This window comes from Danio aesculapii, chromosome 6 (assembly GCF_903798145.1).
Source record: "Danio aesculapii chromosome 6, fDanAes4.1, whole genome shotgun sequence".
NCBI classification, from domain to species: Eukaryota; Metazoa; Chordata; class Actinopteri; order Cypriniformes; family Danionidae; genus Danio; species Danio aesculapii.
The window spans coordinates 5,049,456-5,072,556 of NC_079440.1; the positions used below are offsets into that span (position 1 = coordinate 5,049,456).

Here is a 23,101-nt window from a genome sequence, read left to right on the forward strand (position 1 = left end):
TAAACACAAGCTTCCTATTAACTCTGCCCCGATCTATGAGGTCCAATCAGCACCCAGCGACATCTCCATCTGCTCTAAACAGGAGACTAGCATTAACTCCACCCAAATTTATTATACCCAATCAGAACCCAGCGACATTTCCATCAGCTCCCAACAGGACACTAGCATTAACTCCACCCAAATTATTATACCCAATCAGAACCCAGCGACATCTCCATCTGCTCTAAACAGGAGCCTAGCATTAACTCCACCCAAATTGATGATGTCCAATCAGAACCCAGTGACATCTCCATCAAATCTAAACAGGAAACTAGCATTAACTCCACCCAAATTGATGATGTCCAATCAGAACCCTGCAACATCTCCATTAGCTCTAAACAGGAGACCAGCATGAACTCCGCCCAAATTGATGATGTCCAATCAGAACCCTGCAACATCTCCATTAGCTCTAAACAGGAGACCAGTATTAACTCCGCCCAAATTGATGATGTCCAATCAGAAACGCCACTTCCGCCAAAAATGAGCTAATGACATTGAGTGAATGCTTTAGGCTGGTACTACATGTTCACCATATAGATTTGCTTCTAATCATCCAAATCCCAGCGTCAGCGCATTCAGAAATAACAGTTTGTTGGCAAAAGCCGCTAAATGCCACTTGCCTTTGACAGCAAAAATTGCTACATCCCGAGAACCAATCAGAAACCCTGAATCGAATCATAATTTCAATGTAGCAGCGCTCTGATACGCTGACTTTTATGAGGAGACTGTTTCATTCCGCTTTTGATTTAGATTTTAAAACATGGTCGGTGAAATAGCCTAGTGGTTAACGCACCGACATATGGTGCAGTAGCGCATCAGGGCGTCCCGAGTTTGAATCCCGGCTCGAGGACATTTCCCTACCCTACCCCCGTCTCTCTCTCTCTCTCCAACTTTGCTTCCTGTCTCAATACTGTCCTATCTAATTAAGGCCAAAAATAAATCTTTTAAAAAAAAAAGTTTGATCAACTGGATGAGCCTGTCCGACTGTCAGGGAATGTTAAATGAAAACGTCCCTTACCTCAAAACTTTATATAAGAATAAGAAAACACACTGTACACTCGGAAGTGTAGCATACATTCATAACGTTTTTTGCGCAGTGACGCTACTTTGAGTGAGTCCGATTTACTATAAACTAAACGGCAACTGCTTTTTACGAAAGACAGAGTTAAGATGCCGTTCTTTTATCCCACGTGGATGCCATGACGATAAACAACAGACCAAGTCCTTAAATATGGTAAGAATTAATGAATGACAGCTTCTAAAATTGTCTGAGAGGCATCCCTTTTTTGCCCAGTAGCCCCACCTTGTGTTTTATTTGCTAATTTAAGCTATTTTTTAAAGATAAATATAATGTATAAAACTATACATTATTTATTTAACTTCATACTACCTATAGGCCTATATCTGATAAGCTTTTTATATTAATGGACAATGCACAGATATTGATGTTTCAAAATGTTTTACACTACATTATTTACATCTACCAATCTTAGTTTAAAATGTTTGCAATGTTTACATTGCTCTACTTACATTAAATCTAAATCCCAAATATCAGAAATGACAACAGATTGTTAAGATTTAATTAATATCAGTTTTAATGTTATTGATTAATGCACTTACTTGACAGATTTCATTCATTTTCCTGGAACCGCCACTTACTTGACAGATGAATCTATTTTTAATTTCAGGTGGTTTGTGTATGTGTTTTATGTTTGGTAAAATAATTTCTAATTGCATCTGTAGTGATTTTCAACTAAATACACTGTCTTGTCCCAGTAGGTGGATTTAGAGGTTTTTGCATAAAAAGCACAAGTGGATTTAGCTGGTTTTAATGCAAAATAAAATATACCTTGTTAAAAACCAAAGAATTGTCTAAAGTGACATTTCTGAAAAAAAGTTAATTTATTTACTAAATAAAATGAAACTTCTGAACCTAATCAGAGGAGCCTGATAGAAAATGCTCATTTACAAGAAAAGAGGTCTGATGGATTTAGAGGGTTTTGCATCTGAACTCTTTATATAATACATACATGAATACATATAAATGTTCATATGTTTAAAAAAAAAAATCTAAATAATACCAAGGATTTAAGATGCTGATGACCGTTAAATGTGTCATTACAGTCTTGTGAAAAGGGTCCATTGTAAAGATGGAAAAGGCAAAGATATTTTTTCAAATAACTTTGACTTTATTCGATCGTACACCTAGGATAAAATGCCTTGAGGGAAAGTAAATCATAGGCTAATAACGTTTTTATTAACAAATTTAAATACACTTTAAAGGGTCTTTTTATGCATGTTTCCCCTGCTTTAGTGCGTCATATGAAAACTGCATCATGCAGTCAGCAGAAGTAAAAAAAAAAAAATACAGGGTGTAAAATTACATCACATTTCCGTAACTTTAAGTTCGCCACTATAGTTTGCAAAAATGCAGTAAAGAAAACTAGTAAGTAGATGTTTACCTCTTTGGTGGTTGGTTTTAATGTCTTCAATAGAGTACCATTTCAACAGTTCAACCATTCAACCATTCAACAGCAACAACCATTTCAAAACACAGAGGTCTATAAAGATCACATTAGTCCATTAGATTAAATTGACTTTTAATAAAAAATACTTTAGCAAAAATTGCATTGTGTTTGGATCCAGAACTGCTCCTCATTCCATGTTCTTTGAGAATATAAATCAATCACAGGTAAAACATTCTCACAAAACGATTTCTGAATGTAATTTGCATTGTCGATTGCATGAGAGCTAGATTATGGTTGAAGCACTTAATGCTAGCAAACTGTGCTAGTACTATACCACAGCCACAGCCATATTACCCTGCAGCCCAAGACTGGTTACTCACTGAAGCTAAGCAGGGCTGAGCCTGGTCAGTACCTGGATGGGAGACCACATGGGAAAACTAGGTTGCTGCTGGAAGTGGTGTTAGTGTGGCCAGCAGGGGGCTGGCCTGTAGTCTGAGTGAGTCCTAATGCCCGAGTAAAAGTGATAAGGGATACTACACTGTACTACACTCTTTCAGATGAGACGTTAAACCGAGGTCCTGACTGTCTGTGGTCATTAAAAATCCCATGGCACTTCTCGTAAAGAGTAGGGGTGTAACTCTGGTGCCCTTGCCAAATTCCCTCTCTGCCCTTAATTATCATGGCCTCCCAATCATCCCCATCCACTTAATGTCCTGTGGCTGCCATCACATCATCCAAGTGGATGCTGCACACTGGTGGCGGTGTGGAGAGACTGCCCTCATGAAGCACTTTGGGTGTATGGCCACACACCATACATGCACTATATAAATACACATTACATTACATTGCATATACAGCTTCACTCCATTACCATAATCATGGATATTTAAAATCATGAAATTGCTCTTCATTACAATATCTGACTCTGGATTTGCCCTGCTTGCAGTGCTCTGCATCCTGTGATAAATAACTGCTGTCATCTATTAAAAACCAGCACAAACATATATTTTAATACAGAAGTCTGTGTACCACCAGCTTTCCAGGAGCAGTAGTAATGTGATGTTAATTTTTCCTGGCAATATTACAACAAAATAAGCCTAATTTACATGGAAAAGAAGGATTGTGCTGGAAAAAAATGATAATAATTTATTTTAATGCTCTGCAATAAGTGCATTTAGCTCTGAAGATGATGTAGATGTATGTGCTGTTCTGGATTCACTGTGGTTATTTGTTTTACAGTATTATTTCAAACATTATAGACAGTTTTATGTCATGTCACAACTCCTGCACTTCCATAATGAACCACTAGAGGGTTTAGAGCTCTACTGTGAATAATGAGTGTGTGGCTTTGTGTATTCCTGCAGAAAGAAGCTGAGCGTCCAGCTGAAGCTCAGTACAGACTACCCAGACTGCCCAGACACCACCCTCTGATGAAGGACAGCATCAGTGATGAAGGTCAGCGTGTGTGGCTGTGTTTAATACTGATTAAGATTAAAAATAACTCATAAAACTATTTTTTTCAGTTCAACCTCGAATATAGTCTGAAAACTTGAAGAATTAAAAATGTATACCTGAAATAAATGTAGATTTTCAAAAAGTCTGAATCTTAAACGTGTTGAAAGTTGAAAGTAAAATGAAAACTACAAACATAACATTAAAAAAAGACTAATATTAAAAACATTTAAATTCATCTAAAATTTTAAATATAATTAAATAAATGGTAATACAATAAAAACATAATTAAATAAATGATAATACAACTAAAATCATGGTGCTACGTGAGCCTTCTGTCATACTGAAGTGACTCTTTCTGGCATATTGAACAAATATTTACACTTAACTCATACACACTAATAAATATGGATAAATTTTATAATATATATATATATATATATATATATATATATATATATATATATATATATATATATATAGTTTATAAAATAAATATAGGATAAAATATTAATGATATCCAGAAATAATCTAATATTTTCTGAAATTTAGTTTTTCTGATATATATATATATATATATATATATATATATATATATATATATATATATATATATATATATATATATATATATATATATTGCGATTGTAAATACAATTTCACTATATAACAGTAATATCTCCATTTGGAAAGAATTTAGATCAATTGGCATGATTCTGTAGGGGAGTGCATCTGCATAAAATACAGTAATAAAAATCAAATCTACAAGCTCAAGTAAAGAAAGAAAAACACACAGATGAAATAAACACTTAGTATTCAGTAACTGAATAATCAAATGTTAAATAATACTGCGCAGTCCTCAGTGTATAAATAGTTCTATAAAATTAATTGTTATTAAGGATACAAATTTTACAATTTCTTATACCTGAATGCTTTTATCTTCATCATACAGTCACAGGCTTTAAAAACATGCAAATGAGAAACTACAATCCAGACTCCCATATTGAGAATGATCACATTGCGATGTCTGAAACTATACATTGTGCAGCCTAATACACTCACTGAACACTTTATTAGGTACACCTGTCCAACTGCTCATTAACGCAGATTTCTAATCGGCCAATCACATGGCAGCAACTCAAGACGATGGTCAAGACAATCTGCTGCAGTTTAAACTGAGCATCAGAATGGGGAAGAAAGGTGATTTAAGTGACTTTAAACATGGTTATTGGTGCCAGACGGGCTGGTCTGAGAATTTCAGAAAGTACTGATCTACTGGGATTTTCACGCACAACCATCTCTAGGGTTTACAGAGAATGGTTCGAGAAAAAAAAAGGGAAAATAGCGAGCTGCAGTTTTGTGGGCGCAAATGCATTGCTGATGCCAGAGGTCAGAGGAGAATGGCCAGACTGGTTCCAGTTGATAGAAAGGCAACAGTAACTCAAATAACCACTTGTTACAACCGAGGTCTGCAGAAGAGCAACTCTGAACACACAACACGTCCAACCTTGAAGCAGATGGGCTACAGCAGCAGAAGACCACACCAGGTGCCACTCCTGTCAGCTAAGAACAGGAAACTGAGGCTACAATTCACACAGGCTCACCAAAATTGGACAATAGAAGATTGGAGAAAAGTTGCCTGGTCTGATGAGTCTCCATTTCTCCTGCAACATTTGGATGGTAGGGTCAAAATTTGGCATCCTGCCATGTATCAACGGTTCAGGCTGGTGGTGGTGGTGTAATGATGAAGTAATCACCACTGTGGTTTAAAGCAGAATTTGTTGCACACCACTGAACATCCTTTTCATCTGAAATACCTCAGAAAGATGTCATTTCTGTGCACTAACACCACTAAATTCAAGAACAAAATCCCTCTTCACTAAATTCAGGCTACTGGTTGAGTTATGCTTGTGCCTCAACAGCAATATTGAAAAGTTCATTATAAGTGAAAAATACAAGTCACTGTGGGCTTTTCAAATAGTCACCATGGAAGTGTTTTAACAAGGGATAAAGTTACTAATGTACATTAAGTCTTGTATCATTAAATGATGTTCTGTAAATGTGCAGAGCTGCAGGATCAGGCGGCATCAGAGGAGGACGGGCTGGACGGAGAAGCCTGGGCTCGACCTCTGACCCAGCTGTGGCAGAACAGACCATACAATCCAGATCGAGAGAGAGAGTACAACCGAGAGATGGGTCTGCGGCCTCCATACTGCTCCATCTGCATGCTCTTCCAGGCACATCACAGGGTACAGACGCTTTCACAGATCTTACACTACATTTACACCACCGGTCAAGAGTTTGGGATATGTTCGAATTTTTTTTTAAAGTTTGTGGAAAATAAGAACGTACAATGTTTATTTTGCTAGCACACATTGATATTCTTAAGGTGAACAGTTAATCAGTGCAAGTTAGTCCACTGATTTCTTTTGTGTTTTGTTAATGTTCAATCAAAGTCTTTTCATTTGCTTCCGCATTTGGAGTGGTGGTCCTTCTGTTGACGTCAACTTGAGGACTTACTATGTCAGGGCTAGAAAATGCAGCCATTATCGTATGTATGCAACCTCAAAATATACTTGGGAGCATTTGTGCGAGTGCATGATATTGTTGACTGGTTTTTACCGCAAAATGTTTTAGGAGACATTCACACAGAATGCATCTTTGCACCTCAAACGCAGCTCTCAGGAAAAGTTTTCATGTCAACTTGCTACAGTAAACAAAGCCTGCAGTGCTTGCCCTGCTTTAAAGCTCTTCTGATTGGCCCACAGCTCTAGAAAAATATTTTTCTTCCCCCTCCTGTATTGTTTTTCGCCACCACATATTTTTAGTGGCTTCATAAAATTTTGCCGTGAAGCAATTTATGCCTCATAATCTTTTTAATGCACCATGTTTGCACTCAGTGAAGTTTATTTATAAACTTATTTCTAGAGGATCACGTGCTTATGATTGTTCTCAGCTCATGATTGATTCTCCTATCAGATGATTCCTAACTCACTATAAATATCCAGAGTTCTTCTTATTTCAATATCTTCGTCTTGAAGGACCCCCTACCCATCCCTGTTCCCCCACCTTTCCAGATGGCCGACACGGAGGCCCGGTAATTAGCACTGTTGCCTCACAGCAAGAATGTCTCTGCTTAAAGTCCCTACTAAAGCAGATGACATTTCTGTGTGGAGTTTGCTTGTTCTCCCCGTGCTCGCATGGGTTTTCCCTGGGATCTCCAGTTTCCTCCCACTGTCCAAAAACACACAACCTAAGTGAATTGAACACACAAAATTGATACCATAGTCAAGCTCTTACCTCTCCTCAGTCATCCATATCTGTCATTTAGCTAAAAATAAGCAGGGGGGAGTTCATCGATATCTACCTGACCTCAAACTCCCCTCTCACTCTGCAAACGGGAGGGAGCCCAGGGCTCGAAGATCTCATAAGCTCAGGGCTCATCAGCTAAGTGTGAACTCTTAAAAACTGATTTATTCATTAATTTTCATATAGTCCATTTATTAATCAGTGGTCGACACAGAGGAATGAACCACCAACTTATCCAGCATGTGTTTTACGCAGCGGATGGCCTTCCAGCTGCAACCCATCACTGGAAAACACCCATACACACTCATTCACACACATATACTAAAGATAATTTAGTTTATGCTGATTTTGTGGGGGAAACCGGAGCACCCGGAGGAAACCCACGCCAACACGGCGAGAACATGCTGACCCAGTTGGGACTTGAACCAGCGACCTTCTTGCTGTGAGGCGACAGTGCTAACCACTGCTCCACCTAGCCACCTTGCACTCAAAGTGAATAATTAAAAACACGTTTATACCTTCTGTAGCCTACATATTTTGAATGATCAATTTTCCTATTAAACACAGTAGGCATGCGTGCATTTTGTGCTTGCTTTGCACATTTGTAGAAGTTTTATGTGAAATCATATTTATTTTGGCCATCAAAAGTGTGCTGCCACTTTAATTGAGTGTCAGCAATGCAACAAAAATCAGAGTCAAAACCATCGCCTCAGCGTTGCCCACGCTTGCTCTCGGTATAAATGCTCTAAGTCAGGCATGTCCTAGCTCGGTCCTGGAGGGCCGGTGTCCTGCAAAGTTTAGTTCCAACCCCAATCAGACACACCTGGGCTAGCTAATCAAGCACTTACTAGGCTTTCTAGAAACATCCGTGCAGGTGTGTTGAGGCAAGTTGGAGCTAAAATCTGCAGGACACCGGCCCTCCAGGTCCGAGTTTGGACACCCCTGCTCTAAGTAGTTAAAATCCACACAGGAAAAAAAACATGCGCTGCCCACATGCCACTCGTGCTTACACAGTGACACCAGCCTAGGTCTGTGGGAAACACTGATTAGTGTTTTATTTCTGTGCTTTCCTGTGTAATTTCCTGTATTTGTATTTAGTCTGAAGGAGCCGAGAGCGAGCCGGCTGTAGTGCTGCGTGGAGGTCAGATGAGAACCAAACCTCTGATTCCTGAGAGATGCTTCACCATCACCACTGAGGAGAGCGCAGACGTCCAGCCATCCACAGCTCACCTGGAGGAGGACGGGACCAGTCTGCTCATCAGCTGCTCCCTCTGCAGTGTCCGAGTGCACACCAGTGAGTATACACTAGGGGTGCAACAATCCAGATTCTCACGGTTTGGTTCGAATTTTGGGTCACGGTGACATGCGGCACATGACATTTTTATTTTTCACATGGAAAAGCATCCCTAATTTCACTGACAGGCCATTTACTCATGGGGAGCTGTGTTTCAGCGCATGGACATGCATTCTAACATGCACAGAGCCAATTCAGAGAGCACTTAAACAGTGTTTCTGCGGGGTCTTAAAAAGTCTCAAATTTTTAAATGGAAATTTTAGGCCTTAAAAAGTCTTAAATTCGCTGTTCTAAGTCTTAAATATTTTTTGCACAGGTCTTATTTTTCCGATGTCAATGTAACGCTACATCTAATGCTCATTTAAATTCTTTTTTTGTTGTTGTTGCTTGGTTTTCGTGGTGTTGTAGTTCTTGATTTCATTAGTCCAAATGTAATTTGCGGTATTACAACTACAAGTGAGGCCAACATGCAATAGCCAATCAGCTTTCTGTTATTGAACTCAGTGCACGCGGCGAATGTGATGTCATCGCTGTGTTTGCGGACGTTCACTTTGGGTGCGTGTCACATGATTTCAGCTGGCGGAGCTCAGTATGCTGCACGTTGAGGCACAGGTAGTGTTATGTTATCAGGCACTCTTATAAATCACTTCAAAAACTAGCCATTACCTCACTTAGCCGACAATAATACAAGTTTCTGAAACCACAGCATCTCGTTGTCATATTTTATTTACATTGTTTGCTGATTTTATTCAACAAAACTAGCATAAGCCTAGACTTAAGTGCGAGTTGCTGCTACTTTGCCTTGTGGTCAGTGCAGAGGTGACTGTATTATCATCAATAACATTACTTGTTTAGCACAAAAGTTCATAACATACAAAAACTTAAAACCTAATGTTATGCCTTTATACTTTGTTTTCTTTGTTTGTTCATTGCTATAGCCATATGCAGCACAAAAGTACAGCATCGTCAGATTGCCTTTAGTCTTGACTAGTGCGGTTGAATGGCCTCTGTCCTGGGAGCACTGTACAAATATGGTGGCGGTATTGACGCATGCTCAGGGCCCGTATGCGATATCTAGTGTATATATCTATGTATTATATTGAGTATCGGCATTCCTAGTATCGACATGTCCATATTCATCACAGTGCTGGTTAGTTCCTGTGCTCATCAGGATAGAGTAGGAACTAAAATTGTTAGTGTAGTTTGGACTATTATTTTTCTCAAGTATGCCTTTAATCAAGGGTGTCCAAATTCAGTGACTTACTATCAGCTGTTTTAAACAGATCATTAAAGGAAGGTTTTACTGAATCATTCATCAAAACAGGGACTTGCTATCAGTTTTTGTGGTATATATATGTATCATGATAGATCTAAAGTGGCCATGGTACTACAAAAACACACTCAGTAAAAGCAATTCAAAATATGGATCATTATATGTCCAATGAAGTGCATTGAAATGTGCATTTTTTATTCGAAATTTGATGTAATCTCAACTCAAACACGAGAACAGGGCATGACATATAGTAGCTCCTTTCCTTAATAAACATAGCCAATAGCATTTAGTTTTTTTAATCACACCTCTGCCAGTGAGAGTGGTTGAGCTCATGTGCACCAAATAAATAGCAAATGAGAAATGTCTTGAAGGGGGCGGGGCATGTCAGATACTAGAGAGCATTTGATTGGTCAGAGGATTTGATGAGAAACTGAAGTATCAAAAAAATCATTGACTTAAGCTACGGTCACACCAGGCTTTGTGTGTGCGAAATTCTGTTGTGCGTCGCTGCGAAAAGGGGCGGGATTAAACAAGATTATTAGACAATAAAAAAAAGCAAGCGATCGGTCCATGTTTTAAATTTCTGTCCAGTGAGGTCCTGTTTTGATCCTCGATTGGTCTCACGCAGTCAAGTGATGCGATTTTGCAGGTCAGAGTTCACTAAGCTTGAACTTTGCACCGCAGCAACATGCGAAACTTGACGCATGACCTTGTGTTTCCGGTCTGACACATTCGCGTGCGTATGAATGAAAGTCTATGGGAGGAAACGCCCAGTGTGACCGCAGCTTTATTTAGGCCAAATATGGGCAAACTCGGTCCTGGAGGGCCGGTGTCCCTGCTGAGTTTTGCTCCAACACTAGTCAAACACACCTGAACATGCTAATCGGTGTCTTCAAGATAACATGGAAGCTATAGGAAGGTGTGTTTGATAAGGGTTGTAGCTAAACTCTGCAGTACAGCAGCTGTCCAGGACTGAGTTTACCCATTCCTGATTTAGCAAGTGACAAACAGCTTTGGATGTTTATATCAGTTTTATATCTTCTAAATGCCAATTTTGTCACTGTTTCGGAGCACACTAGATTATAGATATCCTTAAAACTAACATACTGATACTAACATCTAAAAAAAACTTAATTCTAATTTCACAGGACCTTTATCTGAAAGGAAGCCCCCAAAATATTGAGGATTAAATTTCATCATCAGTGTTATTATCAGTATCAGAATGATCATTATCAGTGTCGTGCACCCCTAGTAGTAGGGTAGTTTGTTTATGTGAAAGTATTTACTTAATTATAGATTACCACTGATTATAATATAATATCTTTGAGCACTCAGAGGAGAAAACGACTTTCTGAATTCAGTGCCCTCATCAGGGAATGGTGTGTTTAACCTGCTGTGTTTGTTTTAGGTTGTTACGGTGTGGCCTCAGGACGAGTCTCTAAAGACTGGAAATGTGCCCGCTGTAAAGCCAACGCCTTTGCTGAGGTACGCAAAAACCTCTTCTTATATAGGGAACCAAAGAAAAATTCGGTCACTCCAAAATGCTGTTCTCGTTGTCATTTAAAGCCTGTGTAACTGTAATTTTTTTTTCCTGTAAGTGAGAAAATAGACAAAAATAGACTAAACTCATTATGCCTACTTAAATTAGTCTTTTTTTCCTTTTTAAATATTACAAAAAAATAAAAAGCGAGGGATTTTTCACAGTATTTCCTATAATATTTTTAGTCCCGTTTGTTTTATTTCGGCTAGAATGAAAGCAGTTTTTAATTTTTTTAAAACCATTTTAAGGTCAATATTATTAGCCCCTTTAAGCTATTTTTTTGATAGTCTAAAGAACAATCCACTGTTATACACTGACTTGCCTAATTACCCTAACTTGCCTAATTTACCTAGTTAAGCCTTTAAATGTCACTTTAAGCTGAATACTAGTATCTTGAATAATATCTAGTCAAATATTATGTGCTGTCATCACGGCAAGGATAAAAAATAACTAAAGAAATTGGTTACTAAAACTGTTATGTTTAGAAATCTTCTTTCCGTTAAACCAAAACCCGCTTATTTCATGTGGCCGCCATTTTAAAGAAGAAAAGCAAGGCCACGGTGGGAAGAAACCCAAAAGTATAGGATCAGCACTGTAAACATTGCAACAACATGCTGTGGACTACAAACCTCCAGCTGTTGCTGCGATTTCAAAATGCAGATATGGTGTAAACATCACTTTAATACATTCAGTTCAGTTTAATTTAAACAATTAAAATCATATTAGACGTCAAACAAGCAAAATCACAATCTCTTTAAGAGTAATACGCTTAAGTGTCCTCCTAGGCTTCAGTTCTTGGCACCAGGTAAACACTGTGAGGACTCTTCTCTGCTTCAGCCTATGTAACCCAGTGAGCAATAAAACAACCCTCGTGTTGTCTGTAATAATGTTGTCTCAATTTTAAAAGCATCCGTTCAACATTTAAGCACCGCTGAGCACGTTCTTAAACAACTGATTTGCCATAGTATTTACCAGTTCTCCACAGAAATGACTGTGATTGGCCGTGAAGGTCATCAGTTCACTGCTCTTCACAGATTACAAACACAGGTACATGGACATTGGAGCATTTTAAAGCCATGAAGATCAGTCGATTTATCAAGCGGATCGCTCGTCTGTGTTTGCACTCTGTAAACATCAGTGAAGTGCGGTGAACTGATGACCTTCACGGCCAATCACAATCATTTCTGATGAGCATGTGAACACAAAGGCAAATCATCGGTGTTTAAGAACGCCATCAACAGTGCCTTAAATGTAAACGGGAAATGGACATTTTTAAAATTTCAGTACAGATATTTTGTATTGTGATAAGTATAATACAGTGAAAGAATCAGTTCATTAACTTGAGTTTGATAAATGGCATCTAAAATGTGTGTTGGGGAAAGAAAACGTTAGCTAACTAGTGCCATTTCCCTTAACTTAAAAAAGGATGTCTGATATCCCTTTTCATTTTCACTATTCATTCAGAACGGACTTTCGGGTCACTCAGAAGGCGATGAAAGTATAAGTTTGTGTCACTTTCTCTTCGCTGATAAGATATACAGCTAGATACACAAGATTCCTGTGTGACTCAGGCGATACTTCCAAGTTTCTTCCCACCGCAGCCTCGATTTCGCTGTTTAAAATGGCGGCCACGTGAAATCAGTCTATTGGGGAAAAATATACAGGGGGGCTAAAAGTTCTGACTTCAACTGTATTATTTTTAAGTGTCCCAAGTAGTTTTGGGGCGTCTATAAACTTGCATAGAGCACATAATGATCTTTAATCCCTTCTTTCTCTGACACAGTTGGATGTATTGAAAGTCAATGATGTTTGAATCTGATTCTCAACAGAGTTGCTGTTTATGTTCGTTGAGAGGCGGAGCGTTGCACAGAGCCAATAACGGCAAGTAAGTAAAGACAAATGAAAGTCTGCAGGAAGGCATGACTTAATGTATCATAAAACACAGCAGTGAACCCTGGCCTAGCTATTACCTCAGATTTTAGACAAAGAATCTTTTGTTTACATGTAGTCTCACCTATTGCACAATTCTGAGACTCCTTGTGTTGTGCCAAGTTATTTTCACAGAACCCTCAAAGAATGCCCGGTTTAATCTGATCTCAGAAGCTATTGTTAGTGTTGTTATGCTTCCTGTTTTATTTTTTATTTATTCATATGTCATATGTTATTCATATGTCATATGTCATTACTTATTCATTTATCAGAATCTGATTGGCAATGCTAATGCAAGTGTTGGAGTATTAATATGTCAGTATATACATATGTTTTGTGTACAACATTTCATTTAAACATGATTTAGATCCATTTTATAGTATGGTTTTTAAGTACTATGCATTAGGGCTGCACAATCAATGTGATCAATAGTCCCATGGTGGGATACGCAATGTGGAATCTAAATAATATTTTAGCATTTGCATGTGTTTTTGAGGCCAGTGACTGTATGATGATTTAAAAGCATTCATGCATAAGAAATCATACCATTTGTGACTTTAAAAACAATGAATTTTATTGTATTATTTGTGTTATTCAATTACTGTACCTGAATACTGTAAGATTCAAAAAATAAAACACTTTCATTTCCAGTGTATCCTTTTTCCTTATTGTATTTATCTGTGCTTGCAGATTGTTTATTAGATTTTATGCAGACGCACTCCCTTACAGAATCATCCCAATCAATCTAAAATATTCAATTCTTTCCAAATAGATATAGTCAAGTCATCTGATGAATTTGTATTCATATCATGAAATATATATCACAGAAAGACTAAATATCTCAATGTTCGACTTTTCCAATATCGTGCAGTCCTACTATGCTTGAAAATTTGACTTCATAGTTTGAAACCATGAATTTACATGCATGCTTTTGCAGTGAAATGAAATTTTGTGAAGGGTTTTCTTCAGGATCTGTAAATGCTGTTTCTGTGTGCAGATGGGTTCATGTGCTGTGTGCAGTGGCGGTGCAGGAGGCTCGCTTTGTGAACATCACCGAACGATCACCAGTGGATCTCAGCGGCATTCCCTTACAGAGATTCAAACTGGTGACTTTCTGTTCCTATATTACATTAATCTACAACTGGATATGTCAAGTTTTTTACTGCTATGCGAATGAGTGCCACGGTGGCTTAGTGGTTAGCACTGTTGCCTCTCAGCAAGAAGTTCGCTGGTTCAAGTCCCGGATGGGCCAGTTGTGTATATATACAGCCACAAATCAGAAAAAACAGTATGGAAAACGCAAATAAAAAAGAAAGTCGTGATTTCTAAATTTATTTTGACTTGTAAATGACAAATGTCTTGAAGGGGGTCAGAGGATTTGATGAGAAACTGAAGTATCAAAGAAATCATTGACTTATTTAGGCCAGATATGGGCAAACTCGGTCTTGGAGGGCCGGTGTCCCTGCTGAGTTTTGCTCCAACACTAGTCAAACACACCTGAACATGCTAATCGGTGTCTTCAAGATAACATGGAAGCTATAGGAAGGTGTGTTTGATAAGGGTTGTAGCTAAACTCTGCAGTACAGCAGCTCTCCAGGACTGAGTTTACCCATTCCTGATTTAGCAAGTGACAAACAGCTTTGGATGTTTATATCAGTTTTATATCTTCTAAATGGCAATTTTGTCACTGTTTCGGAGCACACTAGATTATAGATATCCTTAAAACTAACATACTAATTCTAACATCTAAAAAAAACTTTATTCTAATTTCACAGGACCTTTATCGGAAAAGAAGCCCCCATAATATTGAGGTTTAAATTTCATCATCAGTGTTATTATCAGTATCAGAATGATCAGTTGGAACAGTAAAGCATTTACCACTTTGTATTGTTACCATTCCTTTTCACAACACTAAATAAATGTGCGCATGCCATTTCCCACTCAAAAATTGTGATCTATAAAAAACAAACGGAGTCTGGAGATTGTGATCAGCTGTAAGTAAACTCTAAGTAAACATATTTAACTTAAATATTGACTTAATTGAACCACTTTAATGGGCATCTATTATGCAAAAATCACTTTTATAAGTGGTTCAAACAGTTGTGTGGCAACAGTGTCAATATAGCCAGCTTATAATGATAAACTTTTATGACCGTTATTTTTTATGATCACACTTAATTATTCAATTCAATTCACCATTATTTGTATTGCGCTTTTACAATGTAGATTGTGTCAAAGCAGCTTCACATAAAAGGTCATAGTAAATTGAAACAGTGTAGTTCATTTTTTAAAGTTTAGCTCAGTTCAGTGTGGTTTAATAATCACTACTGAGAGTCCAGACACTGAAGAGTAAATTCATCGATGCACAGCTCTACCGATCCCGAACCATGCAAGCTAGTGGCGACAGCGGCGAGGTAAAAACTTTACCAATTGGCGAAAGTGAAGAAAAAAAACCTAGAGAGAACTAGGCTCAGATGGGCACGACCATTTCTCCACTGGCCAAACGTTTTGTGCAGAGATTAAAAACAATAGAAACACTTTGATTGACATTCTCCCTTTGTACGTGTCATCAGAGGTGGAAAGCCCCGCCCATTGGTGACCATCTCTTCCTCATTAGCATAGGACTTCAGTCTTGTTTTTGAATCTGCCACTATGCTGACACACAGGCATTTGTAGCTCCGCCCCCTTTTGAAAAGAGCACAATCTCATTTGAATTTAAAGCGACAGTCACCAAAACAACACAATTTGGATCAAAACCTCAGTTTAGAACATTATTTGTGTGGTATTTTGAGCTGAAACTTCCCATACACACTCTAGGGACATCAAAGACTTATTTTACATCAAAAGGGGGCATAATAGGTGCATTTTTAAATCGTTATATAAGCCACAATCATTCATTCATTTTCTTTTTGGCTTAGTCCCTTTATTAATCTGGGGTCTCCACAGCAGAATGAACCGCCAACTTATCCAGCATATGTTTTACGTAGCAGATACCTATCCAGCCGCAACACATCACTGGGAAACATCCATACACACTCATACACTACGGTCCGTTTTAGTTTGCCCAGTTCACCTGTACCGCATGTCTTTGGACTGTGGGGGAAACCGGAGCACCCGGTGGAAACCCACACGAACACGTGGAGAACATGCAAACTCCACACAGAAATGCCAACTGACCCAGCTTGAACCAGCGACCTTCTTGCTGTGAGGCGAATGTGCTACCCACTGCGCCACCACATCGCCAGCCACAATCATTAATAAATACATTTTAGGAAGACTTCTATGAATTTTTCAATAAAACAGACCAGAGTAGTTCATTAAAACATGTACCTCTTGGTGGCCAGTCTGGAGATAATGTTTCCAGACCTGTATTTATTTCAAACAGTGAATATTACACCTTTTACTGTTCCATTTTTGTGAGATTGTTTATGAATTAATTTTTAATATATAATTCTAATATCAAAAATTAAATGCTATATTGTGTGTATATTCTATAATTATATACAAACTGTGCCAAAACATGCCATTGACTTCTAACATTGTTCTTATGAAATAAATCCACAAGTCAATGACATATTGTGGCACAGTTTGTAACTTCCTTCAGGGTGTTGACATTTACTGGAAGTGCTTTGCTGTTATTTATATCAGCACTGCCGTTGAGTCTCGGTTCCTGTGCAATGACTTCCTCTGATCTTATCTGCTGTATGTGCTTTTAGAAATGCTACTACTGCAAGCGGCGAATGAAGAAAACGCTGGGGTGTTGTGTGCAGTGTTCTCACGGCCGCTGTCCCACCTCATATCACCCGACCTGCGCGCAGGCCGCCGGCGTCATCATGCACCCAGACGACTGGCCTTTCGTCGTCTACGTCACCTGCTGCCGCCACAAAGGACCAGTACAGTCTGAGGTACATCTGACTGTTATAGTTGAAGCCAAAATTATGAGCCCTCCTGTGATTTTTTTTTTTTATTTTTTATTTTTTAAATATTATTTCCCAAATGATATTTAACAGAGCAGAATTTTTCACAGTATTTCCTATTATATTATATCTTCTGGAGAAAGTCTTATTTGCTTTATTTCAGCTAGAATAAAAGCAGTTTTAATTTTTTAAAACCATTTTAAGGTCAATATTATTAGCCCCTTTAAGCTATATTTTTTGATTGTCTACAGAACAAACCATCATTATACAATGGCTTGCCTAATTACCCTAACTCTCCTAGTGTCTTAAAAAATATCTAGTCAAATATTATTTACTGTCATCATGGCAAAGATAAATGAAATCAGTTATTAGAAATGAGTTATTAAAACTATTATTTTTAGAAATGTGTTGCAAAAAAATATCCCCTTCGTTAAACAGAAACTGGGGGAAAAAATTCAGGGGGGCTAATAATTCAGGAGGGCTAATAATTCTGGCTTTAACTGTATATAATGGGATGGGACTGAAACAGGTGGTAGTCGAAGTTTGCCCAGCAGTCTCTTCCTTTATCCTGTTTCCTGTTTCCTTTTTAAACATTTGGCACAAGTGTTCAAATTGTTCAGTAGCCAGTGTAGAGCAGAATAAATTTAGATTTTTTTTTTGCTCCTTCCGTAAGTTAAAAACTACATTAAATTCAGCAGTTTGCCAAGCAGTTTGCCAATTTTTTAATGCGATACGATACCGATACTTTTTGTTAATTTTTAAGATACCGATCGCAATACCAATACCACTTATTATTTAAAATGTTAATGTAATTTTTCAAAATAATGTTAATTAAAAAAAATCATTACATGTAAGTATATTATATATCACTTATAGTGATTGGCAGATTGGTAGTCTGAGTTAAATGAGCGTAACCTTAAGTCTGTATGACAGTCCTGCGGAAAGTTCTGATTTTCTCAAGCCTCCATAAAAATGATAAATTGTATAATATGATGCACTATTTATATTTTTATTTAATTATAATATATATTTATATATACATGTTTACATTAAAAGTAAAATACATATATAATAAAAAACAGTACACACAATAGATAGTAGTAAAAAAATTATAATATAAATATATATTATACTACTATCTATTGTGTGTACTGTTATTTTTTATTATATATGTATGTTACTTTTTATGTAAACTATAAATGCTTTGGCAATACATTTGTAACATTTGTCATGCCAATAAAGCAAGAATTTAAGAGAGAGCGAGAGAGAGAGAGAGAGAGAGAGAGAGAGAGAGAGAGAGAGAGGGTTTCCTCCTTTTAAACTCTTATATGTCTTTTGTCGGACAGAGGGAGACTGAGCAGAGGAACACTGGGCAGCTTGTTTTTGTTCCACTTCTTTATAAGTTTCAGGGTGTGTTGTCTGTAGTGTTTATAAAGGCTGCTTGTATTGCATGTGTTGAGTACGTAAGTCATCTGAAAGGCACATGATCGCTCACATCACATTCCACCGCAGATTGATTGGTGTACTGTCTTGTATACAAAGCATCACTGACAATCCTGTACACAACGCTAAAACATTAAGTTATGCAGAAATTATAGTTAAAAATATAGTTAAAATACCGATACTTAAACAAAATATCGATATATCGATATTCAAGCATCGATGTGCACATCCCTATTGCCCAGTAGTGTTCAAATCATTTTAGGGCTGGTATTGAGCAGAATAAATCTAGAATTTTTTTCAGTAAGAAAAAAATACATTAAATTCAGTTTTGTTTTAATTTAAAATTTATATTTTAAATATTTCTTGACTCCATTTCAATAGTTAAAACTAATTTGGTAACACTTTAGTTTAGGTCACAATTTATGCTATTAAAAACTGGCTTTTTACTTGCCTATTATTAAGATATTAACTGTTCATTAGTAGTTGATCTTGAGTATGATCTTATTCTGCATCCCTAATTCTACCCATTACCTAAACCCAACTTTTACCATACTAACTATTAGTAAACAGCTAATTACTAGTTTATTAAGCTACTACTGCTAGTCAATGGTTTAATACCATGAATCGTGACCCAAGCGAAAGTGTTTCACTAATTTTAGTAATGAAAACGTGACTCTACATTAAGTGTTTTTTAGAAATCAGCCAAAACCTACCTCTTCTCTTTAGCCTACTGATATAGTTTTATTTTTAAGGGACTCATGATTGTCCAGATGTTTTCAAATTTATTTTATTTTTATTTTTTTTCGTCCATAATATTTTTATTTTTCGTTTTCAGTTTGAACACATTGATATACAACATTTTTCAAACATTTTTTCCAACAATAACCGTGTTGCATTTACAAATTATACAAAAAATAAGTATATATATATATTTATATTTAAGACAAAGCAAACAAACAAACAAAAAATAAATAAATAAATGTAAAACTGCTCCTCTTTTGTTGTTAATGGTAATCTATTCAAACATGACAATTATAATCATACTGAGTACTAAGTACAGCAAACATATATTGAAGAATGTATCAATACTGAACTATAAAGCTGGAACTGCATTGTCCATCAAAAAATTATTCATCAACTTCTTCCTCTGTTATCAAATTTATTTTAGTTTTAAAATTTTATTGTAGCATATATTGTCCTGTCTCTCTTATTATTTTCGCCATGTTTGTGAAGCACTTTGGTCAACATTCATGTTGTTTTAAAGTGCTATACAAACAAAGTTGACCTTGACCTTGACTCTCAGATCAGCTCTGGGAATAACGTTCATGAGTTTGTTTTTTCAGAAACCATCACATGCACGTCAGATTGCTTGTAGTAAACCAAACTGCATCATTCTTTCACAAGCAGAACGTGCAAATCTCACATTTAAATAGTCTCTTGCTGTTTAATATTCACAGCAGTCCATATCCCCATTTAGTAAGGTGTATAGCACTACTTTTGAATTATTCATCCACAATTTTATGACCAGATTCTGCTGCGTCTTCACTATGTGTATTTGCATAATATAAAGTACAAACAAATAGTGAAAATTGTCCTCTGTTAAAAATATATTATTATAGGTGCATGACTTTAACTGAAGAAGCATCTATCTTTTTTTCCATTCAGTGACCATCATTTATAATCAGTAAAAGAGATTTCAAAAACTTCAGATGGGAAATATAAAATCTCATGTATAAAACCAACACAGGCTCATTGTGAAAACGTACCTCCGCGGACGTTTCTGGAGACAGCGAATTACGTAGGCAGAGGTATGAATGGTGAAAACGAACGCTATGGGGCGCTGCCGCTTTCCTCCGTAGGGACGGCATTCTGGCTGCAACCAGTTTGTCCCGTTAGCGCGCCACGTCCGTCGGTGGATTTGAGATGCAGAGAGGAGTTGACCACGAAGACCGGGGTTCAAGTCTGGTGAAGAGCGGTTCCAGAAAGCGGGTAAGACAAAAACAGAATCCAAAATATAAAACAAACAAGTGAATAGCAGGGTGAGGATGTGGTCGAATCTGAAAACGTGGTAAAAAAACAAAAATCAGATGAGGGCTTTTATTTTTTTGGATCGCTTTTGAAACGTGTTGGTTGGGTTTAGGGAAGTGTGTGGGCGGGTCAATCGATAAAATTGGTTGGGTTTAGGGGAGGGGGAGGGTGGGTCAGCTGATTGTTCGCTGAGTCAGTCATAAAAGTGACTGTCAAAAAGTGAGTCGACAGCGGCCTCTGGTGGGTTTACGCGAGAACAGCAGGCGCGAATGGCACTCGCGAGGGAAATTTGAGATCTCGAAAATCATACACGGCGACCTCTGGCGGATTCGTGAAAACAAAAACTGCAGAAAAACGTGCCACGGGGCCATATTTCGCAGTCTCCAGAAACATCCGTGGAGGTACGTTTTCAGAATAAAACAGACTTTATAGAGCTTTAATTGTGATCGGTGTGTTTTTCCTGTGCAGCGTAATAAATCCGCCATGAGAGAGCTCAGCGTGGGCCAGAGGGTCATCTGCAAGCACAAAAACGGACGCTACTACCAGTGTGAAGTCATACAGCTGACAAAAGAGACTTTTTATGAGGTCAACTTTGATGATGGCTCCTTCAGCGATAACCTTTTCCCAGAGGATATTGTGGTAAGGTATTAAGTTATGATGTCATGGTGCATTTTGTATGTTCTCTACAGCCGTTTATGATATAAAATGTGCATTTAACAGCAGATTTACTCATTAGGAATTAAGTGAAAAATGAAGAAATCAACAATTCTTAGAAAACAATCTTTCAAATGTCTGTAATGAGAACACACTAGTGCTTAAAGGTCAGTACATTTTTTATGGTTTTAAAACAAATCTCTTATACTCACTACGACTATAGTCTAAATCATTTTGTTCCAAAATACTATCAAATTAGCATTAAAATTAACAGTTTTAGATCTGAATATGTAAATGAAAAATCCAAAATGCAAAGCTGAATTGTTAGAATTATTTCTCCAGACTTCAGTGTCACACAATCGTTCAGAAATTATGTTATTAGACAGATTTGATCATCAAGAAAGGTCTCTTATTATTTTAAACATTAAAATAATTGCTGCCGAATATTTTGATGGAAGTGGTGATACATTTCGAACATCTTCCTGAGCCGGGCGAAACGGTGGCTAAATGGTTAGCACTGTCACCTCACAGCAAGAAGGTCTCTGGTTTGAGTCCCAGCTGTGTCAGTTGGTGTTTCTGTGTGGAGTTTGCATGTTCTCCCCGTGTTGGCGTGGGCTTCCTCCGGGTTTTCCGGTTTCCCCCACAGTCCAAACACATGCACTGTAGGTGAATTGAATAAACTAAATCGGCCACAATGTATGAGTGTGAATGTGAGAGTGTATAGATGTTTCCCAGTACTGGGTTGCAGCTGGAAGGCCATCCATTGTGTAAAACATATGCTGGATAAGTTGGCGATTCATTCCGCAGTGGTGACCCTTAATAATCAGGGACTAAATTGAAAGATTTTTCTTTTAATTAGATTAGATTCAACTTTATTGTCATTACACATGTACAAGTACAATGCAATGAAGTGCAGTAAAGGGACTAAGCCGAAGGAAAATTAATGAATGAATCTTCCTGAACCTGAACTTTTGAATGGTAGTTTTGTTTTTTATTATTATTATTTTAAGCTGTTATACATTGTATACATTGTGAATATTTACCTTATTCTACACGTATGAGCGGGCGCAACCATTGAAATCTTTCTGCCTCAAGACTTCTGATCTCTTTCACTTCCATTGTTTTTAGGCGCTAAAAACAGCTCGTTCTGGTGCTTGATGTTGCAAAGTGACATTTTCCTATTATATACCTTCCTTTTATGTTTAGTCATGAACACTCTTGTTTGTAGAGTAAGTAGTTTAACTATTTTCTGCTGTTTGTTATTCCTAGTAATTTCCCCCATAGGCGACTGAATCTGAAGTTCTAAACGAGCGCACCTCCACATCGCAGAATCAGGTCAATATATGTGCATTGTCATGTTTTCGTGTAGAACCGGGACTGTGCTCAGCTGGGTCCGCCACCCCAGGGTGAAGTGGTTCAGGTCAGGTGGACAGACGGTCTCGTTTATGGAGCCAAATTCGTGGCAGCTCATGTTATTCAGATGTATCAGGTAAATATCAAAGAGAAAGAGTGAACCATTCTCTGTCTGAGTTGAGCTGATTAGTAAACCTCTGCTGTTCTTCAGGTGGAGTTTGAGGACGGATCGCAGCTGACTGCTAAGAGAGATGACGTCTACACACTTGATGAAGAGCTCCCCAAAAGGGTCAAATCACGTCTGGTGAGATCTATAAAGTAGAGATATTGCAAGTTATACTAATAAAATAATGTTTAAAAATGCTGACAGTACACCATAGTGTATAGTTTACACTTGTGTGT

The 23,101-nt window shown here is 37.6% G+C and overlaps 1 protein-coding gene across 2 annotated transcripts in view; it reads left to right on the forward strand.

Moving 5' to 3' along the window:
• Positions 1-23,101, forward strand: part of kdm4aa (lysine (K)-specific demethylase 4A, genome duplicate a) — a 44,833-nt gene that overhangs the window by 16,974 nt on the left and 4,758 nt on the right. For both annotated transcript variants that reach the window (XM_056459361.1, XM_056459362.1), the window contains exons 12-21: positions 3,872-3,962; positions 6,027-6,208; positions 8,367-8,562; positions 11,244-11,320; positions 13,205-13,260; positions 14,302-14,410; positions 17,021-17,209; positions 21,161-21,331; positions 22,716-22,835; positions 22,911-23,003. In XM_056459361.1, the coding sequence (XP_056315336.1) occupies positions 3,872-3,962; positions 6,027-6,208; positions 8,367-8,562; positions 11,244-11,320; positions 13,205-13,260; positions 14,302-14,410; positions 17,021-17,209; positions 21,161-21,331; positions 22,716-22,835; positions 22,911-23,003 (1,284 nt within the window). The remainder of the gene's footprint in view (positions 1-3,871; positions 3,963-6,026; positions 6,209-8,366; positions 8,563-11,243; positions 11,321-13,204; positions 13,261-14,301; positions 14,411-17,020; positions 17,210-21,160; positions 21,332-22,715; positions 22,836-22,910; positions 23,004-23,101) is intronic.